Raw genomic sequence first — 27,657 nt, 5'->3', positions numbered from 1 at the left:
CATCTTCCTTGCACGTCGTCGGCTCAAAGTTCTTGGACTTGAACCAGATACAGAACCTCTTCCACTTGTAAGCATAGGAAGTCCGAGTGGAAGGTCGCTTAGACTCCTTCAGAATGTCCATGCAATCTTCAGGCAGATTCAAATGGCCATATTGCACTATCTCAGGAGCCATGCCGCCAAACTCAAAGACGAGAGGTTGGGGTGCAACATCTGTCCCCCGAACTTCGTGAGAAGGTCCGGCCTGCACAGCAGCCGTATGTGCGGAAGGAGAGATCGGTGAAGCAGGTCCGTGAACCACCACTGCCTGGGCCATTCCGGAGCAATAAGTATCATCCGCGCCCTGGACCGGGCCAGCTTGATGAGCACTGTCGGAATCAGGGGAATGGGTGGAAAAGCGTACAGAAAGCTGTTCGACCAGTCGATCCATAGCGCATTCCCCAGCATCCCCCGCTGGTAGTACCTGGAGGCGAAGCCTCGGCATTTGCTGTTTTCGGCGGTGGCGAACAGATCCACGTCTGGATTTCCCCACCTTGCGAAGACTTCTCCTAGTACTTCGTCGTTTATGACCCATTCGTGGTTTTCCTGAATCAGTCTGCTCAGTGCGTCCGCCTGAACATTCTGCACACCTGGCAGATGGGTAGCCGTTATCGACAGTCCTCTGGCCAGAAGCCAGCGCCAGATCGCCTGCGCCTCCTGCGACAGAGTGCGCGATCTCGAACCCCCCTGCTTGTTGAGGTAATACATCGTGGTCGTATTGTCCGTTTGCACAAGCAGAGAGTTGGTCTGGAAGGACGGAAGAAAGGCCTTCAGTGCCAAGTGAACAGCTCTGAGTTCCAGGAAATTGATGTGGTACGTGGACTCCATCGGGGACCACGTCCCTTAAATCTGTAGGTCTCCGGAGTGCGCCCCCCAACCCTGGAGGGAAGCATCCGTCACGATCGTCTGTGTGGGAATGTCCTTGTGGAAGGGAACCCCTCTCAGGAGATTCTCCGCTGAACACCACCACTTCAGAGACTGAAGAGCATGCAGAGACATCCGTATCCTGTCGTCCCAGGATCCTCTCCTCTGATCCCACTGATCCTCCAAGCACTCCTGCAACGGTCTCATGTGCAGTCGTGCGCGTGGCGTGAGGAAGATACAAGAGGCCATCGATCCCAGTAGGGAAGACACCGTCCTCACTGTCGTAGATGGAGTGGTCATGAGAGCCTGAGCCTTCCGAAGGAGTGATAATCGTCGCTCCTCCGAAGGAGACACGCTTGCTGACAGCGTATTGATGGAGGCTCCCAAGTACTGTATGCACTGGACTGGAGTCGGGACAGACTTGGACATGTTGATGTGCAACCCCAGCTTGTTCAAGAGAACGCACGTCTTCTGGAAGTCCGCTTGAGCTTCCGAGAAGGAGGAGGCCTTGATCAACCAATCGTCCAGGTACGGGTAGACGAACACCTTGTTCTTTCTTAGGTGTGCTGCAACCACCGCCATGCACTTCCAGAATGTTCTTGGCGCAGACTTCAGTCCGAACAGGAGTACTTGGCGCCGACTTGGAACCGCAGGAACTTCCTGTGTTTGCGTGCAATGGGCACATGGAAGTACGCATCCTGTAGGTCTATAGCACACAGCCAGTCCCCTTGTTGCAACTGAGGATATATCTGATGCAACGACAGCATGCAAAACTTTTCCCTGCGAATCCACTTGTTTGCCTGTCGCAAGTCCAGAATGGTCCTGAACTCGTTCTTGTCCTTCTTGCGGACCAGGAAGAACCTGGAGTACAGACCTCTTCCTCTTTGAGACAGAGGTACGTCTTCTATCGCCCTCTTCCTGAACAGGATATCGGCCTCCGCCTGGAGCTCGCGCAGTTGATACTGCGAGCTGACCGGAGGAATCGATGGAGGAGGGCTGGTGAACCGAAGACTGTATCCATTGCAAACAATATTCAGCACCCACTTGTCCTGAGTAATTTTTGTCCACTCTGCCAGAAAAAATTGAACGCTTCCCCCCACCGGAGTGGGTAACGGATGAAGGGGAAGTAAGCGCTCAGGGCCTAGACCCAGCCGGGCCTTTAGTCGCTGGTGCCGACTGGTGGCCTCCTCTGCCCCTCTGGCGCTTTTGGAATGGTCTTCTGAACTGCTGCTGTTGTTGCTGCTGCTGTTGTTGACCTGAAGACTGGCCACGCCCTCTGCCCTGTCCACCAAACCGTCTCTGGAACGGGCGGTACGACTTCTTACTCTCCTTGGGTTTTTCCAAACCCACAGCCGTGAGCGTCTCAGCCTCCGCCTTCATGCGGGCCATTTCGTCATCCGCATGTTTCCCAAACAGGGTTTCGCCAGAGAATGGAAGGTTGGCAACCCTTTGTTGTGCGTCAGGTTTTAATGACGTAAGGCGGAGCCAGGCGTGTCTGCGCTGGTTGATCCCATGGCAGAAACCATGTGCCACCAGTAGGAAGGAATCGGCAGCGGCGCTGATGACCTGATTCGCCACCAACATCCCCTCGCTCAAAACTTCCTGAAAATCCTCCCTCTTGTCCCGCGGCAGAAGTTCCACAAACTGCTGGAGGGATTCCCAGAGGGCTCGATCATATCGTCCCAACAGGGCCGTGGCAAGTCCCACAAACCTTCCTTCCAGAGGAATCCGCCACCTGGATTCTTTATCAGGCGGAACTGTGGAGGACGGAGTGGTGGCATGCTGTTTGCGCGCAGCCGTCACGATCACAGAATCCGGAGGAGGTTCCGTCCTCAGGAAGGCCGGATCCGAGTCGGGAGCCCGGTATTTTTTCTGAAGCCTCGAGGGCGCCACTTTGGTAACCGCTGGGGTGAGGAAAAGGTCCATGGCCGGTTCTTCCAGACCCGGCACCAGTGGTAGCAATGGTCGGGATAGATGTTTTTGGTGTAGCGTCTCAAAGATCACCGACGTCTAGGGAGTGGGCACCGTCAACGAGATGCCCAGCTTCGCTGCACCTCGCAAAAGGACTTCCTGAAAGGACACCAGATCATCAATCGGTGAAACCCTTGTCTCTGGTGATTCCAACAACGTCGGAGAATAGTCCCTGGTCCCCGAGGATCTTGTATGGGAACGAGACCTGTGCCTCCTGTGGCGTCGTCTCGACCGTGTGGAAGACCGGTGGCGCGATCTTTCTCTCCTCCTGGAACGGGATCGCGACCTCCCAGAACGTGGAAGCTCCGTAGGTTTCCGAGGAGGCGTCTTCCGTGGTTTCTCCTGGGTTCTAGGTCTTGGTGTCCCCTTTGGAGGTGTAGGTAACCTGGGTAGGGACGCCGACCTCGGCGGAGGGACCGGAGGAGTCCCCGACCGAGGCCTAGGCCCATGCGGTGGAAGCAGTGGCGGTGGAAGCCCCGGTGGTGGCAGAGATGGCAGAGGGGCTTAACCGGCGGATCCTCTTTAGGTAGAGGAGGAGGAGATTTAGGCCGAGGTGGTGTATAAACCACCGAGTACACCGAGCCCGGTGACTTCTTCGGAGGAGGGGACTGCGACCCAGCCCCTCCAGAACCTGAGCGCCGCCTCCGGCGTCCTTCACCAGACCCCGCCTGACTTCTGGCACCAGAAGTCCTTCTGCGCCGTTTTGGGGAGGCAGAACGGCTCCCAGACGCCGATCTCTACCTCCTCGACCTACGTTTATCCGGCGTCGAACGTCGACCCCGTGACTCAGGCGTCGAACGCCGTCTCCTCGACGTCGAGTGTTTCTTCCTCGACGCCGAGCGCCGCCACCTTGACGACGAGCGGTCAGCTCTCGACGACGAGCGTCGACTGTCCTTCGCAGACAGTTTCCTCGCAGTCCTCGACGTCGAGGATCCCCTCGACGCCGAACGTCCACTCGACGGTGAACGGCGGTGTCGCCTCGGCGGCGAGCGCCGATGCCTACTGGTCCTTCGACATCGACGGCTCGACGTCGAAGACGGCGATGATGACGCCGTCGACGGTGACCTCGACGGCGGCCTGCCCAGGCCCTTCGACGTTGACTTCCCACGCTGTCTCGACCCGGAGCCCCGGGGAGATGGGGAACACACCGTCGTCATCCCTCTCGACGTCGTCGTCGATGCAATCGACGTCGACGGAGACCGGGAGCGTTTGCTGGTCTTCCTGCCTCTGGGGAGCCCCCCAAAGGCCTCAGCAGGGGCAGAGGGAGCCTTCCCAGCCTGCCCAGACCCACCTGCAGCCTGCATACGTCTCTCCTCGAGGCCTTGGAGCCTAATCTTCAACTTTTCCCTGAGGGTCCTAGTTGAAAAGGTCTGACAAATATCACAGCCTTCAGGAACATGTTCTTCAGGGAGGCAGAGAATGCAGACGTCATGTGAGTCCGACTTGGCCTTCTTCCTTCCACATGCAAGGCACTTGTCAAACAGAGCAGGAGTTTTAGATCCCTAAAAGCCTGAACAAACACCCAGGGATGAAGAAAAAACACCAAGTATTAACAACAGAAAACACTTTCAAGTCAAAAAAGTGCACAAATCCAATAAACCCTTTGAAAAAGGGAGCGCTCAATGCACCAGGGTCCTGTTAGCAGGAGCCGGAAAAAAGAACTGAAAGTAAGTGGGACCTGCTATGCATTCTGGGATACTGGGAGAAAGTTCCGGAAGGTTCTCTTAAAGACACAGTATCCTATTTAAGCCACATAATGGCAGCCTATGGGGCTTGTCTGTCCATGCCTTCCTCTCTATCATTCCAGAGGCTTTTACTGGTAGAGGCAAGTTTCTTTATGGAGAAACTGGGCAGACTGTGCTGTTGTGTGTGTGTTTTTTTGGTGGAATTTCTAGTTGAAGTACTGGACAGTGTAGCCTATGGATATAGGCTGCATTATTTGTCTTTAAATTATCTCTTAAGTGTCTTTGCAGTTCTGCAGTTTTATGACAGCTTAAGAGATTATTTTTGATTGCCGGGGTCCACGCACATGAGCGGGACTATTCACTAGATTATGACTATACACAGAGATCCCCTACTACAGAAGTATCTCTACTAACCTAAGGAGACTTTTGCATAAATGCAATTTCCAAATTACACTAATTCATTAAGAACTCTGAAGCATGTGAGCGATGAATGACAAATGAGTTCCAAGTAATTATTTGTCTTTGTGAAGTAGATAGAACATGTCAAAGTGGAGAGTGATCACAACGGCTCAAACAAAGAGTAGAAATGATCTTAAACAGAAATGCACTTTTACAGTAAGTAAAAGATAGACCCTGTCTGCTGTTGGTTTGAATATTCTTTCACTAGCATGTCAACACAACAGCTTTCCCACACAAGGTCCCTCATGCTTTTAAAATAGGGATCAACTACTTAACCAGGTAGATTTGTTCTTCAAGCAGACTCCAACAAGAATTCCCAAATAACACTGGGAAAACAGTAGTACAACAAAGAACCAATTGGGAAAACAGTAGTGTTCGATCTGGGAGTCTCTAGTTGGCAATGGTATTCACCTTTGTCCAAATAGGGCCCCTTACTTCTAAGTCAGGATAAGGGGATTACACTCCTTAATAACCCCTGCTCACCCCCTTGGTAGCTTGGCACAAGCAGACAGGCTTATCTCAGAGGCAGTGTGTTAAGCATTTGTGAATATACACAGTAATACAGTGAAAACACTACAGATGGACACAACACAGGTTTTATCAAAATAAGTATTCTCTATATAGACTTAAACACAAGACCACAAACGACAAAAATCCACAATACTACACTTAAGATTACTTAAAAGATGATCAAAGTCTCTTAGTTCAAGTTCATGGTAAATGCGACAAAGTTCTCAACAAAGTACCTGGATGCGTAACGCAAAGTGAAAAAAAGGCTCGCAAAGGGGGAGATGCATCGGTTCCGTGACCCGGGGGAATGGTTGCGTCCTTCCTCAATGCTTGCGCAGAGTAGGGGACTTGTCGTGAGCCTTACCGGTGCGGAGGTGATGCGGGCCTGTTGCAGTGCGCAAGATGGCGCCTTGATGCGATGCGATGATCCGGTTGCGATGCGAGAAGATGGCGCCCTTGAGGCAGCGATGCGATGACGCCCTGGCAGCCTTGCGTCGACTCTGTACTTTGGAGCCGCGACAGGCCCTGCGACACGCTTCTCCGGCGATGCGATGGCGATTCTCTCGATGGCGCCACGCTTCTCCGGTGATGTGACAGCAGGCAGGTTCGATGAACACATGCTTCCAGGGAGATGCGACGAAGGCTCGCTTCTCCGACGTTGCGATTTCAGGTGCGGCGGCGACACGCTTCTTCTCGACGCGTCGCGCTTCCAGCTCCCAGGGGCACGCAAGTGAATGGAGTCAGAATTCCCAGCAAGGAAATTCAGGAGGGAGCGGAAATCTTTTGTCCCTGAGACTTCAGCAGGAGGCAAGCACAGTTCAAGCCTTTGGAGAATATTCTGTAGATTAAAGTTCCTTCTCCGTTCCCTTGGCAATGAAGCAACCACTGCAGGCCAACCCAGCAAACAGCACACTGGCAGAGGGGCGGTACCAACTCCTGCAGCTTCCTTGGTTCTTCTCCTTGGCAGAAACGTTTCTTGTCCAGAAGTGATCTCATTTCTTGGGATCAGAGTTCCAATATTTATACCCCAAAATCCTTTGTTCTCTGAAGGCAGAGAGGCCTCTGCCTAGTCCAAACCACTTCCTGAGCACTTTGATTACATGACTCTTCTTCCTTTCACTGTGCAGGGCAGAGACATCAGACGCCCCACAGGAGGTGGAGCAAGCACAGGGGAGGGAAGATACAGCTCTGGAGACAGGACATGATTCCTCCACTCCTTTCACAGTGCAGGGCAGAGACATCAGACTAGCCAAAGGGGGTGGAGCCAGCATTGTAGAGGGAAGGCCCAGCCCTATTCAGGTCCCAGGTGCAACTCCTCCCTCCCATCTAGATGCAGATCTCTCTATTCACCACCGGGCTGCCCCAGCCTGTCTCCTGGAATCCCCCAGCCCTGTCACTCACAAACCCAGACAAGGAATACACAACCCAGCAGAGGCAGGCTCAAATGGTTAGGCAAGCAAATACCTACTTTCTAAAGTGGCATTTACAAACACAGAATATTAAAATAAACTTTACTAAAAGATGTATCTTATTATTCTGAGTCCAGGCATACTCAATTGGAATTTCTACAATGTTCCCTGAGTCAGTTAGGATTATAAGAATGTAATAATCTAACTGCCCATTCTGGCCTATGAAATCAGGTAGCCTTCAATAGTGAAAAACGAAAATGGCTGGAATTCACTATTAGAACATGCTACAAACATCAGAGCATGTCCTACCTTATACTTACAATGCACCCTGCCCTTGGGCCTACCATAGGGGTGTCTAATATGAAGCAAAGGGAAGGTTTAGGGACTGGCAAGTGGGTGCACTTGCCCAAGTCGACATGGCAGTGCTAGACTGCACACAGGCCTTGCAATGGCAGGCCTGCGACACACTTTACAAGCTGCTTCTGTGGGTGGCACAACCAGTGCTGCAAGCTCACCAGCAGCATTTGATTTACAAGCCCTGGGCACACATGGTGCACTGTACAAGGGGCTGACAGATAAATCAAATAACCCAATTATGTCCTAAGACTGACCTAAAGTTCTAGTGAAGAGTCAGTAAACCACATCCAGGAATGCCTGTGAATGACCACGCTGGTGTTATTATCCCTGCCAAGGGAATCAGTGGTAACCATACGTGATATCTTCGAAAACTGAGGCTAGGACTCCAACCAAAAATACTTAGACTCCCATGTTTTGCAGCCATGCGGTCAAAGAACCACAACACAATGTATATGGTGCTGAGCTAAGAACAAAACTAGCCCAATAAGTTGTACTGCCACCACACACCACTAATTGCCTCATCGACTCATTTAGACTAACTCTCCTTACCACTTGAGTCAGGTGAGCTCCCCACAGTGTCCAAGCAACCAAAACCCTTGCTCCAAAATCCACCCATGTTAAAATATGCATCCCACCTTACATTGTGTGTAAAAAACAAATGCAATCCATCTGGATATCGTATTTTCATTAAACTCTTTACTAGTTCCATCTTCGTTCATGACCGCCATCTTAGATGAGTAACCATACATAAATAATTTGTCTTCTACTTGCAGGATTTTGGCCACAATTACTAGGTTCATCCACAAAAGAACTCAAAGCGCTCACTATGGAATTAATAAGCATCATATCCAAGAGTAAATTCTCAACTCGGAACCCGCATCCCACCTGGAATTAATAATATATGTTAACGAAATTACAATCAACCAGGATATCAGACTGACTTTAGTCAGGCAGTCATATGTAAGACATTATTTATATACCAACAGGTACTGTAGTACATTTTCAGTTAGAGTCCGACCCTCAATTTTCTAAGATGTTGGATATGGCTGTAGGATTACATATGAACATCAAACATTAGGGGAAACAACATAGGAGCATTTTTATGGATAAAGTGAGTGGTGTTTCAGGAAAGGCGTAGGTGGGGTGGTATTTGTAAAGTGAATTGAAAATATTAATTGTAGGTTTTTGTTATATATACACCATAGGAACAAATTGAGTATTGCGGTTCTAGTTAAAAAAATAAGGAGAACATATCAAGTGGCGTGAGTTGAAATCCTTCCCTGTAAAGATTTATTGAGATATAGAGGTAATGTAATATTGTGACATGTAACAGAATAGAAAAACTGTTAGAATACTATACTACAAGTAACTATGTTATGGTATTGTGATTTATACAGCGCACAGCTACTCTACGGCCTGTTCCGGCCTATGATGAGCGATACCTATGAATTTGGATTTTTAAAGCCCTCTGACACTTCATATGAGAAGAGTCCATTCCTACAAAGACAACCATATGAAGGGTGCAAGGCTTCAAACATTTGAGAAAATACACTTTTGGAAACTGATTTATAAATTCAAGTACTGGGAAAATTTGAAGGCAAGGTGAGATGAATTAGAAATATTGACTATTCGCCATTGCAGCTACATGATAGATCTAGAGTACTTTTTTATAGAAGCATTGGCATAATATTTCTCAGCTACAAAAAGTTCCCATTGGAGTATCAGGTGAAAAGCATGCCCTGTTGTGCATCCGGTTTGATACACCGGATTGACATTTGGCGAGTCCTAAAAGATAGGATCCTTGTGGACATAGTAAAAATGAGATATCACCAAACTTGGTTGGTGAGGTGAAGTAGCAGGTGTGTTTTGTTACATGGAGAGGATTTTAATACATTATTGAAGAAAGGTGTATATGTTGTAGTGTCGGATTGGTTGTTTGATTATATATATGGGTGAGAAATGTGCATTCTTTATGAATTTACACAGAGACTTTCAGGAATTACCTATGCGACTAATTGGTCTATAAGGAAAACATTAGCAATAGAATGCCATATGCTGCCAGATGAATATTTATCTTAATTGATAAAGTTTTCATACTGTTTCTTAAATGTATGTGTACATTAAGTTTATTCATAGCAATCCGATTCCTATTTGCACTGTCCCACGCAATGTCCCGCCATTGAAGTTCACCCAAATGTAGATTACCTAGCGTTTAGACCGGTCATACTTGGACTAATGCTTTATTGATTTCATGTTGGTTACCCCTGACCATCTCCTCTCTGCTTATAACTGATGAAGTTCCCAATGTATCACTGTCTGTGTATCGCTGCCGGCCTCGTAAGGTTGTAGGCACACTGCTGTGTATATGCGCTTGAATGACAATAAAAGTTTATAATCAAAAAAAAAAAAAAAAAGTTTATTCATAGCAATGATTTGTGTCCACGTTGTAGGGATATGTTTTTATGTTAACTTTGTTACCTGATGCACTTGGTAGTTCTTTACGTTCTTGATTGTGACGTAATTATGATTATGGTTTTTCTCTTTGCTTTGTTGTGAAATGTTTTCCAATTGTAAGGAAGATAATCATCTAATTTAGCCCTGAAGATGGACTCTATAAAATCTTCTCAACCAAACTTGACAAAGAAATATTGTGGCATCTACTAGAACTGGCCATTTTTACATGAGAACTAAGTTTCATAAATGCTCAGTGACATATCAAGTAGACTTGTACATGTTCAAAGACACATTGATTGGTCTGACTCAATTATTCCTTTTTAAGTCGAGCCTGGACAGCGTATGCGCTGCTGCGAGGCATGCAGTATTGGAGTATGGCTTTGAAGCCCCGCCCACTCTACCCATGTTTTTAATTGGCTTCTGTCATTGTCCTTTGTAAATGCTGGCTTCCGAGTCGTTATTAAGCTTGCTAGTTCCTCCTTAGTGCCGCCTTGTCTGCATTTGTTACCTCCCATAACGACTGGACCTTTTACTTGCCTTGTTACACGGTCTTTTTATTTTGGCTGTGAGCACTATTTTGTTTAATGATTTGCCCCTATATCACCCACTTTGTTGCAGCGCGCCGCGAGCTTTTATTTTAATTACTAATGGCGGTCTGTTTTAACCATAGCAACCTTGTTTACTTCTTACTTTATTTTAGCAGCGCGGTCCGCTTTAAGTATAACGGCCACGCTTACTTATTTTGTTTTGTTTACAAGCGCCCATGTAGTGCTTTTACATTTGTGGAGGCCGCGCCTCTTCCTTTAGAGAAGCCACATCTAAACAAATGTGCACAGCTGCTTTTGAAGTGAAAGCAAGGCATGGGCACTTTTACAAACAAAAATAAGATCTGTTCGTCAACTTGAGAAGCCAATGCTTTTTTTTGTCAAAGCGCCCCATGCCACGGTTTAACTTTAATGTTGGCCACACCCCTTTCTTTAGACGTAGCTTGTCTAAAGAAAGGGGCACGGCCTCCATGAATGGGAAAGCGCTGCATGGGCGCTAGTAATTTGCAATGCAATAGGTCTCGCAAATTGCGAGAGTTTAAGCTATTGCATTGCCAATAGCTCAAACTCTTGTAAACGTGAGACCTATTGCTTTGCAAATGCGTGTTGTGTTATGTAATTAGGGTGCCCGGTTTTATGGTATTTATTTTTTAAACATTTCCGTCTGTATTTATCCATATTTATTTTTTGGCCATCCTACTGGTATTTGCCCATATTTTTTTTGTGTTGGGAGAATAAATGGAGCTGTAAAATGGTATATTGCCACGTTTATTGAACTCTTGGAAGTGCACTCATACGTGGATGCCTGTCACATTTTAACAAATTAAGCTGTCACGTATAACAAAAGACTACACTCACAGGTACATATTAGCGTTGCACTACAAATATATGTTAACATATGCTGTATTTAAGGAAATGTCATCCTGTTTTTTTTGTTGTTTTTTTTAACTCCCCATGCTGTCCATCTGCTTACCTGTTGCCTGGAATTCATGAAAGATAGCGTCGAGAGTCTCGAAGAAGAAGCACCATTTTCTGTATTTTACCGCTTTTAAAAATAAATACATAGAGGAAACACATTGTTTTCGGTCTGTATTTATCTGTAAAAATCTGTAAAAACAGAAAACCGGAAGCCTTATATGTAATATATGTTTTTAAATGACTGTACATACTAAGTGTTACATATTATTAAAAGTATTATCTTTTTATCGGGTTAAAAGTATACATAGTTTCCTAGCACCATGACAGTTATATTTGCTATTTTTCTGTTATGGGGCTTTATTGTGTAAGACTGAAAGATTAAGTGTAATAGAGATTTTTGATTTGTATCCTACACTGAGGGGAGCTGCCTCTGGTCTCGCTCTGCTTAAGAAACAATTAGATAAGGAAGCAAGAGATTCACCTGAAGTGTGAATGGCCCGTCCTACCTTGGACAGCGAGGTGGAGGCCAAAACCAAGACTGATGGCCACATTCCTGGCTAAGTTTGTCAAGGACCGTAAGTAGGGGACAGACAGATCTTAGTGGTACAGTCAGGATAAACATCTGGACATAGCAGGGCCTCTCACAAAGATACTGGATAGAGAAGAAGAGAACAACCAGGGCAGTGATCTTCTCAGAGGTCCTTTCAGACTGAGCTCATCTGCCGGGCATCTTCCTGGACCCAAAACTCAAGGACTTGGACACTTCGGAGGCAGACATGGTGGCCGAGGCTGGCATCATCCCCAAGTATCTGGGCAAAAATGCATCTTCCTTCACTACCCTTAACTAGACACAAGCTTCAATAAAGTTCTTTGGCCAAAAGTTTTAAAGGGGCCGGAAGAGGGTGTCATTCTGGTTGCTTTCTCAACCATGATCCACGGAGAGGTCAGGCATCCCACAGAGGTTAGTAGCAGGACCAGAACTGCTTTGGCACCTTCTTCCCCACCTGATGAGCAGGCAGAAACAGTGGCAGCAACAATGACTGGGTTCTCCAACCAGCCTAGGTCTTCCAAATAGTTTTACGTCTCACAAAGGCAATGGCAGGGGCCGAAGCAGATTTATTTTTTGGTTTTAGATCCTGTCATACCAAGGGGTGCTAGCCCTGGAGACAAAAGGGGTCATCACTCCTCAGCTGGCCCTTACCAGAGGTTTCATGAGCAATATCTTCTTAGTGCAAAAGAAAGACAAAAGTCAGCGGAGAGAGATCAATTTGAGGGAGTCCAATGAGTTTCTGGTTTTGTGCTATTTCAAGATCGAAGGAACCCATCTTCTCTGGGATCTCCTCCGGTTGCCTACCTAATGATGCTTATATTCCACCCTCATCGCAGGGTCCTGCAGTTCCTAAAGAAGCACCTGGTGTACGAACTTAAGACCTTATAAATTTAGATTGTCATCAGCCCCCTGATGCTTCATGAAGATGCTCCGACCGGGGGGGGGGGGGTGTCACCTGTTTCTGTACTTTGATGATATACTGATCATGGACCAATGCCCTCATTGTCTCTGGCACCATCTAGGAAGGGCGGTCAACCTACTCCAGAGCTTGGGGGTTATAATCAACGCTGAGAAATTGGTTTTCATCCTGACTTAGAACATTCTGTTCTTAGGCATCATCACAGATGCCATTCAAGCTACCTTGCTGCTCCCACAATCAAAGATTTCAAACATCAAGAAAGAGCTAAGACAACACTCCTCTTGCCAAAGGTCCATTTATTGCAGATCGCTCGGGTAATGGGATTATAGGAGTATTCCTTACATGCGATCTTCCAGGGGCCTCTTCATTAACAGGCTCTGTAGTGTATGAAAGCCTTTTTTATTAGGCTAAAGATAGCAGTGACATTGAGCAATGCCACACTGCACACTCAAATCACTGAGAAAGCAGGCAATAGCGCCCTCTCCCGCTGTTCCTCCTGAGTCACGACAGTGTAATCACAGAGCGAAAGGTGTTGGAGCACTTTGTTAGTGTTTATAGCTCGGATCATATGTAACTCTCACTTCACACTTTGTGTAAGTGACAGCACTTACGCATCGTCTTCACTGCACTTTTTATCACTACTTTGACGACGTCGCAGGCTGGCCTCTTCCTCTGATATTAACAATCTAACAAGCGACCGAGAAGGCCCTTTATTGCAATGCAATAGGTCTCGCATTAACGCGAGTTTGAGCTATTGGCATTGTAAATGACAATGCCTTTTATTTATGTTTTAAAACCCAAAACATAAATAAAAGGCATTGTCATTTACAATGCCAATAGTTTAAACTCACGTGAATGAGGAACCTATTACATTGCAAATGTTTGTTTTAATGGGCCAGTGCCTGTTAAAATCAATCTGAGGGGCACAACGACTTTGGCAGATGCACAATGATCTCCCCAACGCTACTGTAGTAGTTTACTATCTATATGGTTTTATGGTAACTGGTAGAACTTCATTAGCTATGCATGTAACGATATGGGCTGGCCTGTGCTTCACAGCACCCTCACACATTAAGTGCACTTGCGGTGACTAACATGATAGCGATTTGTTTTTTTTGTTATTTTCCTTCTTGGGAGGGGGTACAGACTGACAATTGGGGTTAGGGTGGGATGGGGATTTCGAATGGGGAAGTACATTGTTTTGATAGAAAGAATGTTGAAACTAGTTGCAGAGAATGAGCATGATTTGGTCATGCTCATAAGCTCCTTTCGCTGAAAGAGCGTCCACTTGCTGGCTGAGAAGAGAATGGTTGTCCTCTGTCAGCCCGTCATAAGTAGGTGGCATGGAGGGAGGAATAGTATCGAAAGGGTGGGACTAGCCCCTCCGGATAATCTGCAAAACCCACCTGTCCAATGTTGTGGACTGCCAGTGGGCTTGTGATGGGGAATCCTGTTGCCCACTGGGTGCCCATGATGGTAAAAGGCAGACTAGAAGGGTTTGGAGGCTGAGGCTGCTGGGGGGTTGGTGGACAGACCTGATCATCAGTCACAAGACCCATGGGTCCGGTAGACACTGTGTCCGTAGCAACACAGTGGCTGGAATGCTTGCCCGCTGTGGTGGCGGGGCGGGTAGAGACGCAGTTGTACACCCCTTCTGTGACCTGAAAAGGAGCAAAAGGAAGATTGAGGGTGACAAGGGGGCAAAAGAAAGACCCAAGGACCTGGCCAGAAGAGACAGGATCCATCAAAGGGCATGTCCATGATGGAGGACTGGACATTCCCAGAAAAAAACAGTTGATTTTAACCAGGCGTGGCATCGCAGAGCCACTGTTGACACAACCACTCTCCCTAATGAGTTGGTGGTGTCTAGTCCACAGCAGAAGGTAAACTTAGCTGCATCACACCCATCGGCAAGAGCCTGGGAGAGCACAGCCCAGACCGCCTCTGGGACCGTTGGCAGCACCTGCGCAACCGCATCCACAGGTCGAAGGAATAGCTGCCAGAAAACATCTTCCCATAATTTTCCAGACTTTTGAATTCCCTGTCCGGGATTGTGGTAGGGAATGCGCCAGGATTTACATACCAAGTTGAGTCTTGGACCACCAAGCTCTCTGGGGTAGGGTATTGAGTGGGGAAATTTGTGTTCCCTGGAGCGAGGCGATGGCAGCGGGCCATCGTCCTGTTCACAGGAGTCCCGGTGCTGGGCTCGAAACTTAGTCCCAAGCAGGATGTCAGTAAAAGCCTCATTGAAAGGGAGAAGCGATTCTGATGGGGACACTCCTGGCAGAAGCATTTCAGTCAAAACATTAGTCTTGACTGCCACAGCGAGCAAGCGAAGGTCCAGGACCTCAGCTGCCCACCATTGCAAAGGAAGCTTCAGGGGCAGATCCTCCAATATGGCGGAGCAGTGACATCCCACTAATTAAAATGCCCCCAGGTGAAAAATAAACCAGTAATAAATATTACCATTTTATTTTTCATTAACTCAGCAAACATGCATCCCGAGCTGAGTGTCAGGATGGGACAAGGCCACTGCTGAGAGGCAGCAGCAGAGAGGAGTGATCGGCAGGGCACTTTAAGTTTGAAGTGCGCATGTCTTTTTGGCCTGATGTGTTGCGATGGCCAGCCAGATATGTGCACTGTAAACCTCTCAACCGACCTGTCTTGGACAGCCAAGTTGAGAGCAAGCATAGGCCTTCAGAGCCCTTTGGAGCGCTGAGAGAGCCTTCTCCATCCAATCATGCCACTTCTCTCATGCTGATTAACAGCATGACAGCAGCATCAGGATTGCTTAGGGGATTAGGCTGGGGCCACGCTAGAGAGGATAAGAACATCGAGACAGGAGCGAGGGCCTGCAGCAAGGTAAGTGACTATTTCCTTTTTTTGCATGTGTATATGTATGCCTTAAATCGCCAACATGCATTACATTACAGTATTTAAGTTAAAAATGTTAACTTTAAAACGATAATGTAATCCATGTTGGCATGTCTCCGCACCCCCGTTCACCTCCCAATCTCATTCAATCGGCCAAGGAGTTCCGCAGGGCTCTTCCCTCAGTCCATACCTTTTTAACCTATATATGCAGCCCTTTGCGGCAGGGGCCAAAGAATGGGACCTCACGCTGGTGTCGTATGCCGACGAAACACAGCTGGTAATCACCCTCACCGAGGCGCCCTCAACCTCTGCCACAAGATTTAGGGATGGAATGGCTACAGTCGCTCACTGGATGACGGCTAACTGCTTACAACTGAACGCAGGGAAAACCGAGGTGCTGCTCCTGGGTAAGAACCCCAGTTGCTGGAACGACCAATGGTGGCCCCCCCTGCTAGGCCCTATCCCTCCTTCTAAATCTCTGGTTAAAAACCTAGGAGTATGGCTGGACTCCTCTCTGAGCTACCAAACTCACACCAAAAGAGTAGCAGCTACATGCATTGGGCTGCTGAGAAGCCTCAATTCCATTCTAGGGTTCTTTGACCCCAAAACACGGCAGCTTATAGTCCAATCCACCATTCTTTCCCGGCTGGACTATGCTAGCGTCCTACTGTTAGGCGCTAACAAAGCCGAGACAACCAGGCTTCAGAGAATTCAGAATTCGGCGGCTAGGGCAATAGTCGGCCTTCCCAGAAGATGCTCTGCTAGAGCCACCATACATAGACTCCACTGGCTCCCTGTGGAAGCCCGCATTCAATTTAAGGCCCTCACTACCGCTTTCAAAATCCTCAAAACTGATGGCCCCGAACTCCTTCGCCCGCTTCTAACACCCTACACCCCCCAACGCAACCTTCGTTCCCGGGGTCAACATTTAGTAGTGGTCCCCCGCACGAAACTCTGCCGTATCGGGGGTCGCTCCTTCAGACTATTGGGAGCAAAACTCTGGAACTCCCTTCCCCTGGACATCCGCCGCCTGGACAACCTGTCCGCTTTTCGCAAAGCAAAAAAAACTCACCTCTTCCCACTACTGTAAAGCTTCTGCCCCCCCTTCCCCCTCCTAGTAGGCTATGCTGTGGTTCTTAGCGCCGGGACGCCCCGTCGCTGGGGCAGCTGCCGCGCTCAACAAACCCATAACATAACATAACATGAATTTAGTTAATGTAGTTTTGCCCGTGTATGCACCCGCCAACCATTTGCCTGTCGCACCACTTTGCCTACCTGGTAGCCGCCACTGGGAAGCTCCCTCCTCCGCAGCCACGGTGGGGGAGAAAGTATGCCAGTATCTTGGGAAGTGTCCAGTCAACTAGCTTCACTCAGATCCTCACACAGTCCATTTGTTCTTCATAAGGCTAGTATACTCCAGGGTCCAGCAACCCCACCCATTCCTTCCAGAGCCCAAGACCATAAGAACTGGGCTCAGGCTACAGCCTGTAAAGCATTGCTCCAGTCGGCGTCAGACGTTGACGCTCTGGCTCAGTGTCAGAGTTGGGGATGAGAAGGGGATAGCACCAGAAGCATTGGAATCGGCATCAGTGAAGGTCGAAGTGGCATAACTGGTGCTGATCCTTCTGTGTATCCCTGGGGTCCGGCGTCACCGGCATGGATCCATTAGGAGTTCCTTCCAAACCCACGGAGCGCAAAGGCGCACCGGAGGGAACGGGCTGCGCAAATATAAGGTTCAGCACTCATAAAATTCTTGCAATTGAGCCGGGGTTGCTCTGGCTCCCAGAAAGTCGGGGAGGCACAATGCTGACCCAGTTCCTGGCTCAAACGTGGAGCCAGGCCTCAAGTGGCAAAGCTCCCTCGTCTATTTGCCCGACGGATGAGGTGATGTTGAAGCACGCTTTGACTTCTTTTTATTCCTGCGGAACTTTGACTTACCCGAATGGCTTGACAACTTGGAGGTTAAAGACTATCTCAGGCTCGGGGGCCGCTCCCGGTACCTTCCTTTTGACCAGGAGCTCAATCGTCGTGGTATCACACGTCGAGCCGCCAAAAGCTTGAGGAATCACTCCCTCGCGGCCTTCGGGTGCAAGGCGTGGCAGTCAGGGCAGGCCTTCGGGTCATGGTCCCGCTCGAGGCACTAGAGGCATACCAGGTGTGGATCCGTCACAGACATCTGTCGGTTACAGGCGCCGAAGGGCTTGAAGCCGGACCTTTTTGTTAACAGTTCTGCCACACCAAGAGGTAAACCTAAAAAAAGACTGACAAATTGACGAAAAAACCTAGTTAAAAAAGGACTAAGTAGTTGCTCTTTCCAGATCTGCAGTGGTTGGCACGGAAAAAATAAACTGATGTCAGCGCAATTGGGTGACACCTATATCTACACCATGAACGTCCTTACTGGTGAGGCCAACGACGCTACACGGAGCCTACTACATCACCTACCAGCGCACAGGGATACTGCTCACGAAAAAAAACTAGATGGTACAAAACTAGTCATACACCTGGGTATAATTCAAAGGTAAGGAATCTTTGGCAACAAGTCTTATTCAGATGAAAGCTTAAACTAGACCCTTAAAGGCATGACTATGTGTCTGGCAGAGCCCACGAGGTGGAAGTAGGACAGCCTCATACCATGTCTTCTTTTTGCTTAGGGGGAGCCACAGAGAGGAGTTGAGTTTAGTTGCTTTGAGCTCCTTCATAGCCACCCTGCTAGAGGACCGTTTAGTCTGGTCAAGGAGGGGTGGGAGCAAGCTCCCAAGAAGCCCCCCAGGGTGTAGTTGGCTACATGTTGGCTCTTAGTACTCAGATACAGTGCTTCTGGAAGAAAGCTTCTGAGCACTTTAAAGCCAGTCAAGAGGTGATGAAGCTCCAATGACTAGAAGGCCACTCTGGTCGAATTTAAGCCTGGCCAAAAAGTGTGAGTGATGGAGCCAGTGGAGCCATGGGCCCTACAAGACTGCAGGTCTGGGCCGTATGAGGTGAAGGAGAGAAAAGGGGAGGCCACTCATGACCCTCAGGAACGCCTTAAGGGTCGTCTAGGTTAACCACCTCAAATCACACTAGGAGAGGTCTGAAGTAACTATGCTCCTGGTGACAGATATTAGGGTGGAAGAGAGAGTGAACCTCTCCCCGACCTCCTTTCTTCTAAGGCGCAGGATGGGTAAGTGGAAGATGTCCACCTCTCTCCTACTATGACCCCGGAATATCAGAGGGACTGTCACCACTTGCTGGGTCAGTTTGCCTCTCTATTCTTTCTGACACCTAGGTTCATTCATCTGTGTACCCATAATATCGACACTGGGGACAGCATGCCTGCAAACAATAACATTTTCAGGCTATTTGACAAGGTGAGAGCCGGTATCGAGATTCTGGAGTTGGGAAATATTGAGCACTCCAATAGCCCTTGGTCCAGCCCAGTAGTGCAAGAAGCCAATGTTGACCCAGCACTCAGGTTTTGATGGCCTATAAGGGGCTAAACTCGGTTACCAAAACTGATGCTCACACCATCCCCGAGCTGATGACCTCATAGATAGGTTGGGAGCTGCCAAGTCCCTAATGATCTTTTCTTTAATATCAGGGTACTGGCAGATTGCCCTAACCAAGGGGGTTAAGGAGAGGTCTGCATTCTCCAACCCATAGGACCACTTCCAATTCAAAGTGGTGTCCTTTGGGTTAAAGACTGCCCAAGCCAACTTCCAGCAGCTGAAAACATGGTCATGGCTGAGATGCCTACCTGGATGGCATTGCCGTCTTTCGTTCAAGCTGGGAGGATCACCTGTTCCACTTCCAAGAGGTTCTTTAGGCCCTGCAACAGGCAGGCCTCACTATTAAGGCCAACAAGTGCCAGATAGGACAGGTATATGTGGTGAAGTTGGGACACCTAGTGGGTGGGGGCAAGGTGCAGCCCCTCCAATCCAAAAGTAAGACTATCCTGGCTTAGGAACCCCACCAACTAAAGTGAGGGCCTTCCTGGGCCACATTGGATATTACAGGTGGTTTGTCAAGATATATGACAGCATTGTTGCCACCTTGACTACACTGGCTTCTAAGAAGCAGCCCAACAAGGTGATCTGGACAGAGAACTGTCAGAAAGCCACTGATACCCTCAAGGAGGCCATGTATACGGCACAAACATTCAAGGCCCCTGACTACTCCAAGGAGTTCATAGTGCAGATACATCAGAGCATGGCATAGGGGCTGAGCTCAGAGCAAAATGAAGAGGGCCTAGACCAACCTGTAGCCTTCACCAGTAGGAGTTTAGTGCCCAGAGGTGGAGCGTTATTGAGAGAGAAGCTTTTGCTGTAGTCTGGGCACTAAAGAAGTTGCAACCATACCTACTTGGGACTCACTTCCGGGTTCCAACAGACGACATGCCTTAGATGGCTCATGCAGATGAGGAGTGAGAATCCCAAACTTGATGTGGTCCATATTCCTATAGGGAATAGACTTTATGGTGGAATACCGCCCTGGATCTGACTTCTCCAATGCTGATGGACTTTCCAGGTTCTTCTACCTTAGTGGTGAGAATTCTCATGAGAGGGTTTAGTTCTCCGTACTTTGAGGGAGGGGATACATTTTCAACCTGCTCTTCTTGGTGTCGTTTTCCACTCACCTTTTTGCCTTCTTCACTCCGGTTTTCTAAAATTCGTTTTTGTTGGCATTAGGACTCCGATCACTTCACCACTGCTAACCAGAGCTAACACTCTCTAAAGCATGGTCCAATTGGCTTACACTGAATTGGCACATTTAATGTACTTATAAGTCCCTAGTATGTGGTCCATGTTCAATGGAAAAGTCAAATATTAAGTCACAATTCTGAAAATGCCACTTTTAGAAACTTGTCATTTTCCTGTCCCAACCATTTGGTGCCTGTGTCACAGGACAGATGAAGGTGAATAGCCTGGCAGTTGGGCTTTGTGTATTCCTCTCAGTGAGACAAACAGGGTTTAGATGTTGGGAGGACGGGCCATCCTGCCAGTATGGGTGAGGCAGAGGTGTTCCCTGCCCCACTTACATTTCAAAAGGCTGCTTCCAGCACACTCACAAAAGAATTTGACACCTCAAACTACTTGTAAACTTGAAAGGGGAAAGAAAGAACTTTCCAGAACTAGATGTGGGGGCAGCCTAGAAGGTTCTCCTACTTAAATGAATGGCACCAAGCATAAATATTGGACCTCTTGAAATACTTTTAAGTACACTTATGGGCCTGCAGAAGACACCAGAAGGACTGCATTGTACTCAATAGGACTGCCCTGATTATTGAGCCCAGCTTGGTACCTCAGAGGGTTGCCCTGCTTCTATCTGAGGGCTGCCCTGCTGCTTGAAGCCTTCCTTGTACCTCAGAGGACTGCTCTACTTCTGAGGGCTGCCTTGGTGCCTGATCCTGGACAACAGAAGTGATGCCAACGGCTAGTTGGCTGGTTTTGTGTGTGAGCTACAGGGGGATAAGTTCTAGAGACCTTGAGCCCTGCAACTGGGCTCTGCTGGAGTGAGCCCTTATACTCCAAGTGGTGCCCAACCTGTCCTAGACCCTTGGTTGTGGTACTGAAGGTGCAGCTCCAGTCAAACCCTAAAAGTTGGGACATAGAAACTTTTTCACTAAAAAGAGGCCTGCGAACCAACAGAAGACTGGGACCTACCTGCCTGCTGTCCCCCGAGGGGCATCTATGGTCGGCATGACTTTGCCATAGCTCCCACTAAGTTCTTCTCTGAAGCAGGAAAGCATGTTTAGCAGGACCTCTGAGCAACAGTATCTGGCCCCGTAGAGCCCTCTTACACTTCAGCCTGCAGCTTCGTCCTGCTGGAAATTTCAGACTTCCAAAAAAGAAACTAAGTCCAAAGGTTAAACTCCCCGCAGACGCTTCCTCCAACACCGCTGACTGCCTTGCCTCGCTAAACTTTACCTTCTCATTAAGTTTTCTTCTAAATTTCTTCTAAGTTCAAAGCTGTGCAGAGTCCGGGCCCAATCCATCTTGTGTACACGAACCACGCTCTATCGTAGTTGGCTTTAACTTTTGACTTTGACCCAGTCTCGCGTGACCAGATACCCATGGTTGCTGCTTTATTTTAGACGCCAGTTTTCATTAAAAAATTTAAAAATTCATAACTCCGGTTCTACTGGTTGGATTAAATGGATTTCTAGTCATTTTATTTATTTACATTTTCTCTGCTTTTCTAATTTGGGTTGGGATTTTTTACTTGTGTTGTGTTTTCACTTTATTACCGTTTGTGTGCTGAGTAAATTAATCCTGAATGTTTTTGTGTCAAGCTACCTGAGGGTGAAGCACAGGTTAATTTGGGTAATTTTGTGGTTCACGATGACCAGGATTGTAGTTGTTGCTTGAGAATTGTTCCCTCACCCTTAAACCAACAACCCTTTTTTTTTTTTTTTTTTTTTTACCGAGTTCCTCTCCCGAAAGGGGTTGGGAGGTAAATTACCTATGCTTCTCTGCTTGATGTTATTTGAGTATCAGATGTCAAGGCTCTGGACATGGCTGAAGGATGTTTACTCCACATGGGATTATGTTTTCAAAGCCTATTTACACCAAATGCAATATCAGCATGGCATCTTATCTGGAGTTTGAGAGTACTCTTAAAGTATGCATGGTACATTGTAATAAGACTTATAAAGCTATGAAGGAAGAGTTCAGACATCCAGGATTATCACAACTGCTTATTGCTATCAGAAAGCAATTCACGGTGATTTAATATCCTACCACTGCTAGATGGGTGAGATGGGTCTTGCAAGAGGCAAGTATAGGCATCTCTAAATTTGAAGCTCATTTGATAAGAGGGGCTATGGCCCCAAACCCTTATTCTCTGGGGCCAGACTGGAGGATATTATAAAGGGAGGGGATTGATCCTCCGACTCGACCTTCAAGCACTTTTATTTTAAATTCAGTGGGTGATATGGCTTAGCTGGTTGTCAACACACTTTAAACTAGCATAATCCTCGCCTTTTGTCCTGAGATAGAATACAAAATTTCTTAAGTAGCCTGTTAAAAATGTTCCAGTTCTATTAAGGGTAATGAGGGGAGAGTTGTTCCCTCCTGGTGGATGTCTCAAGGCTCTTTGGTTTGGAGATGCAACAGATACAATCTTAAGTAGGTATGGTGAACTGACACAAGTTAATAATGTGATGTTTGCCTAGTTGCAAGTATAACTCACATTTGTTATTGTTGCAATGTTTTGACTAAGACATAGCAAAGCTTACTGCTTTTCGTTATTCAACTGGTACAGAACAGAAACAGGAGGAAATGTGGTATGAAAGACGGGCTGAGTTTGCAGGAAGAAAGAGAGAAAAGGGCTAGTGAAACAGGATTACATGCAGGATTATTGATTTTCACTGGGTCTTTGTTGCACTACTGTTTTCCCAATGATTCCTGGGTAGTGTAGTTAGTTTCTGGTTGCTGCTTGAATTAAAATAAAGAAAGAACACATAATCCTCACGTCTGTGTTCTTAATAGAATTGAAAACTTTCCTTCAGGTTAGCTAGGATATTTTATATTGCCCTTCTGATGGTCTGAAAAGGTTTTACAAAAGTGATAGATGATTTAATCAGCACTGGAGAAAAAAATCTGCCTAGACACATTGTGCTCCCGAATCCTAGCATCCAAAAAAGGCTCGCCGAAATTTGTCTGACATGGAACTGCTTGTTGTTCATAAACGCTTTTTTTTCTTTTTGTTTTTTTAGAAATGTAGAGAAATAGATTTGGCAGATTGGTCTTTTACCTGACATTACTACAACAAGAAAACATATTTCTAATAGTTATACACAGTATCTAAAGGGAGAGCGATTTATTTTTGGTACTATTGACAAAAAACACCAATATTGTACGCCTGACTAATTGTTAAGGTTAGAAAATAAGTCATATATTCACTGTGAAGACTTCTCATCCCATGCCATTAGTTACCTTCGCCTTGAAAATGAAGTCTCTGGTGTTCTTGCCAGATCAGGTTCCCATTCATCGCAAGGATCATAGAAGACATCGTCATCTTTGCTGTTATTACTCTATAGGAATAGAGGTCGGATCTATTCAATCATTGGAATTTTTAAAGCATCCATTACCAATACGCAAGTAATTTACAAGGTCAACTCTATATGTTAATCTTAAACAATAGTTCAGAATACCAAAAGAGAGGGCGGGACGTCACTTCATTTTAGGATTACCCTCTAAAAGGGTTAATATATGCCTTTAATCCCGAGTGGTCTCTCTCTCACAACACAGAGCCCTGGCATCCACGTAAGAAGATATGTATGCATTGCTTGAATGCATTGATGCCTGTTGGACAAGTCACTTACCTTCGGTAATGCCTTATCTAGTAGAGACATGATCTGGCTGCAGATTCCTTCCATTTGAACTTCCAGGCATCCAGCTGGATCTGTAAGATTTTTCATACCAGTACCCCTGCATGCCGGTAGGTGGCGTTGTGTTCCTGGTCGTCGTGACATCCGCGTCATCAATATAACCGCCAATCCGGCGCGCTGACCTCAGTACTTTTTATCACTTTCCACGGCAGAGGCGCGGAGCCATGAAGTATGGTGTATTAAAAAAGAACAGCTAGGGCCCTGAAGAGGAACATGCCTGACACTTATTTATTTATTCAAAGTTTTATATAGCGCGAACAGGATCCTTACAGATATCAGAGCGCTTCACAAAGACAGGGTAGGGGCAGTAGAGATAATGGGAACAGTATAATAGTCAATAACATGGTAATAACATGGATAATAAAAACATACATAAAACCAATCCAAATACAATCAATTAAGGAAGTAATATAGGACAGCACAAGTCATTGATCCCACTACAGAGGTGTTTAGGAGGATCAGTAAACCAACGTGTATCCGGTCTTGGTCGGTAGTAAGAGAGTAGCGTAGTAATGCCCCCAACAAGTAGCGTATAGTGCCAAGGGATAGGGTGAGCAGTGACATGAACCAATGCAGAGTCTCTGAACCAACCTCTATAACGATCAGGAGATCTTGGCCAGAAGGATTGTTTTCACCTCTTTCTTGAAGAGTGCAGTGGAGGAGATCAGCCTTGTTTCAGGCGGGAGCGCATTCCAGATCCTGGGTGCCATTCCTGAGAAGGAGCGCTTGTAAGTTTTCACTTTCCGGAATCTACGAGGTTTCAGGAGTAGATTTTTTGTACTCCTATTGGATCTCGAACCTCCTGATATAGACAGCTTTTGGGCGAGGTAGTTGGGTGCCTTGTGGTGTACGGCCGCGTGTGTCATCACTGCAATTTTTAGCTGTATTCTGGCTTCAAAAGGCAGCCATTTTAGAGACTTTAAGTCTGGGGATATGTGCGAATGCTTTCTAGATCCAGTAATGAGTCTCGCGGCAGCGTTCAGGGAGGCTCTTAAGGGTGCTGTTGTGGATAGCGGGAGACCGCTGAGGGCCGCAATTCCATAGTCTATTCGAGGGATGACTAAAGCCTGTACAGCCGTTTGGAAGTCTTTGGCCGGGAGGAAAGGTTTAATTTTCCTCAGCGTGTTAATTTGGAAATTAGCTGCTTTTGTGGCATTGCTGACGTGCTGCTGCATGTTGAGCCTGGCGTCGAGTGTGATGCCTAGGGATTTCGCCGAGTCCACGATGGTAGGTTGGACATTGAGTGCTGTTAGGTTGTTGAGCCAGGTCTGGGTGGTGGAGATTTTCGCCGGAGGTGAGATGAGTAGGAACTCAGTTTTCAGGGCATTTAGTTTGAGGTGATTAACGGCCAGCCAGGATTGGGTGTTGATAAGCGTGGAGTTCAGATGTTTGATATCTTCCGGGGATTGTAACTTTAGATAGAGTTGTGTGTCATCAGCGTACATATGAAATTGAACATTGGATGCTTGAAGCAAGGTGGCGAGCGGTTCCATAACGAGGTTGAACAGTGTGGGGGAGAGGGAGGATCCTTGTGGGACACCTAGATCTGCAGGCACAGGTGTAGATAGCACATTGTCGATCTTGAACCTCTGAGACCGGTTGTGAAGGAAGGACGAAAACCACTTGAGAACAGTTCCCGATAGCCCCATTCTAGTACTTAGCAGCTCCAGCAAATTCTCATGCTTGACCGTGTCAAATGCTGAGGAGAGGTCAAGAAGGATGAGGAGGCAGGACTCATTGCGGTCCAGAATTTGGAGGGCATCATCAATTATGTGTGTCATTGCTGTTTCCGTGCTATGTTTCGCTCTGAAGCCTGATTGATGAGGGTTGAGGAGGTCAAATTGATCAATGTGTTTTGTTAGTTGGAGTTGGACACATTTCTCCAGCAGTTTGGCCAGGGTGGGGATATTGGTGATGGGCCGATAGTTGTTTAGGTCAGCCGGATCAGCTGTAGGTTTCTTGAGTATAGGCGTGACTTGCCCCACCTTAAGGGAGTCTGGAATGTGGCCTTGTTGCAGAGAGCTGTTGATGATCTTGGTCCAGAGAGGGAGGAGCAAGGGGATAAAGTCTTTTACAGCATTAGCAGGTAGAGGGTCTGAGAGGTGATTAGAGGGCTTCAAGGTGTAGAGCAGTTTGTGAATTGCTTCTTCCGAGTAGGTATCGAAGTGCTGCCAGGAGGCCTTGTTTTTAGGTTGAGTGTCTGCCATTCTGGTGTGGTTGGGGTATCTGCTTACATCCAAGATGAGGTCATTTCTTATGTTGTCAGTCTTTAGTTTAAAGAAAGCAGAGAAGGCTTCACAGTGTGGGGTGTCATTTGTTGTGCTGTTTGATTGAGTGGGTTGTGCCTTTGTTTGAGTCTTGATAAGCTCGAACAGCTTTCTTGGCCTGTTCTTCGCTTGGTCCAACTGGCGGCTGAAGAAATCCGACTTTGTGCGCTTTATTTTCCTAAAGTAGGCATTTCTCTTGTTCTTAAGCTTTCTGAGATGCAGTGCTGAGGGATCCGATCTCCAGGTGCGCTCTGCCATTCGCATATTACGCCTTTCGTCATTGAGACTATCATCATACCAGGGGTTAGACATTTTGGTGGAGACTCTCTTCAGTTGCAGAGGGGCGACTTCATTGACTATTGTATTCATAGAGTCAAGGTAGTGGTCAGTCAGTGATTGAACATCTGAGGCCCCTGAAGGGGGAAGGAGGAGGTTGCCGATGTGGGGAGGTAGGGTAGAGGGGTTGAGATTCTTCAAATCCCTTTTCCATGTTTTGGTTTTGATTGGTTGAGTAGGGTTAGGTTTAACTTTTTCGTTGATAAAGAAGGTGATAATGTGGTGATCTGACCAATCGCAGGGTAGAATCGCCTCTAGTTGAATAGCGTTCTCTTTGGCAATGATGAGATCGAGTATCGCGCCTTTGTCGTGTGTTGGTTTATCGCATAGTTGGGTGAGGTCAAGCGCATTGAGGAAAGTTTTTAGACTATTCACCACGGTATCTTTCTGATCGTTCCAGTGGAGATTGAAGTCACCCAGGTAGACTTGAGTGGTCTGCCGACCGGCATTGGAGGTGATCAGGTCCATGAATTGTTGGGTGAATATGAGATTGTCACCAGGCGGGTGATAGATGAGATGTAAGGCACAGACTTGTTTGCCCTCACTGGTGATGTCGAGGCAGAGTAGTTCACAGGAGGAAAGGGGGGGGGAGGTGACTTGAGTAACGGAGAGATTGCTCCTAAAAATGCATGCAATTCCCCCGCCCATCTTGCCAGGAGACCTGTCCAGCCTAATGATGTGATAGTTGGGGGGGACTAGTATGTCCATAATCGGGGTAGAGGCTTCAGTGAGCCACGTTTCTGTTAGAATGGCTAAGTCCAGATCCCTTTCTGAGACGAGATCCGCGATGTCGGAGGAATGTCTCTGGGCCGATCTGCAGTTTAATAGGATGCATTTGAGTTTGGGAGAGAGAAGGGTGGACGAGCTTTCTAGTGTGAGGGGAACTTTTCTGAGGTTGTTAGGGACGGAGCCTCTGTTGTTGAGTGTTGGGAGCCTTAGAGGGTTTGTAAGAATTGTGGGTATGGGGATGTGTGAGTTGGAAAAGTCTTTTACCGGACCTGGGCCATAAGAGCGCAGGAGAGAGCATAGGTCGCGGTCCGACAAGGGGTTGAGAACATGACGGGGGCGGCGGGAATTATTGCGAACGGGGATAGTAGTCCATTGATGGTGTCGTCGAGGGCGAGGGTATGTA

General features: G+C 47.4%; 1 protein-coding gene across 1 annotated transcript in view; it reads right to left on the bottom strand.

The window, feature by feature from the left end:
• KIF14 (kinesin family member 14) overlaps positions 1 to 27,657 on the bottom strand; it is a 606,238-nt gene that overhangs the window by 211,787 nt on the left and 366,794 nt on the right. The window contains exon 22 of the mRNA XM_078641003.1: positions 23,468 to 23,565. Within this exon, the coding sequence (XP_078497129.1) occupies positions 23,468 to 23,565 (98 nt within the window). The remainder of the gene's footprint in view (positions 1 to 23,467; positions 23,566 to 27,657) is intronic.

Source organism: Lissotriton helveticus, chromosome 1_1, assembly GCF_964261635.1.
Source record: "Lissotriton helveticus chromosome 1_1, aLisHel1.1, whole genome shotgun sequence".
NCBI lineage: Eukaryota > Metazoa > Chordata > Amphibia > Caudata > Salamandridae > Lissotriton > Lissotriton helveticus.
This window is presented reverse-complemented; position numbering and strand designations above follow the sequence as displayed.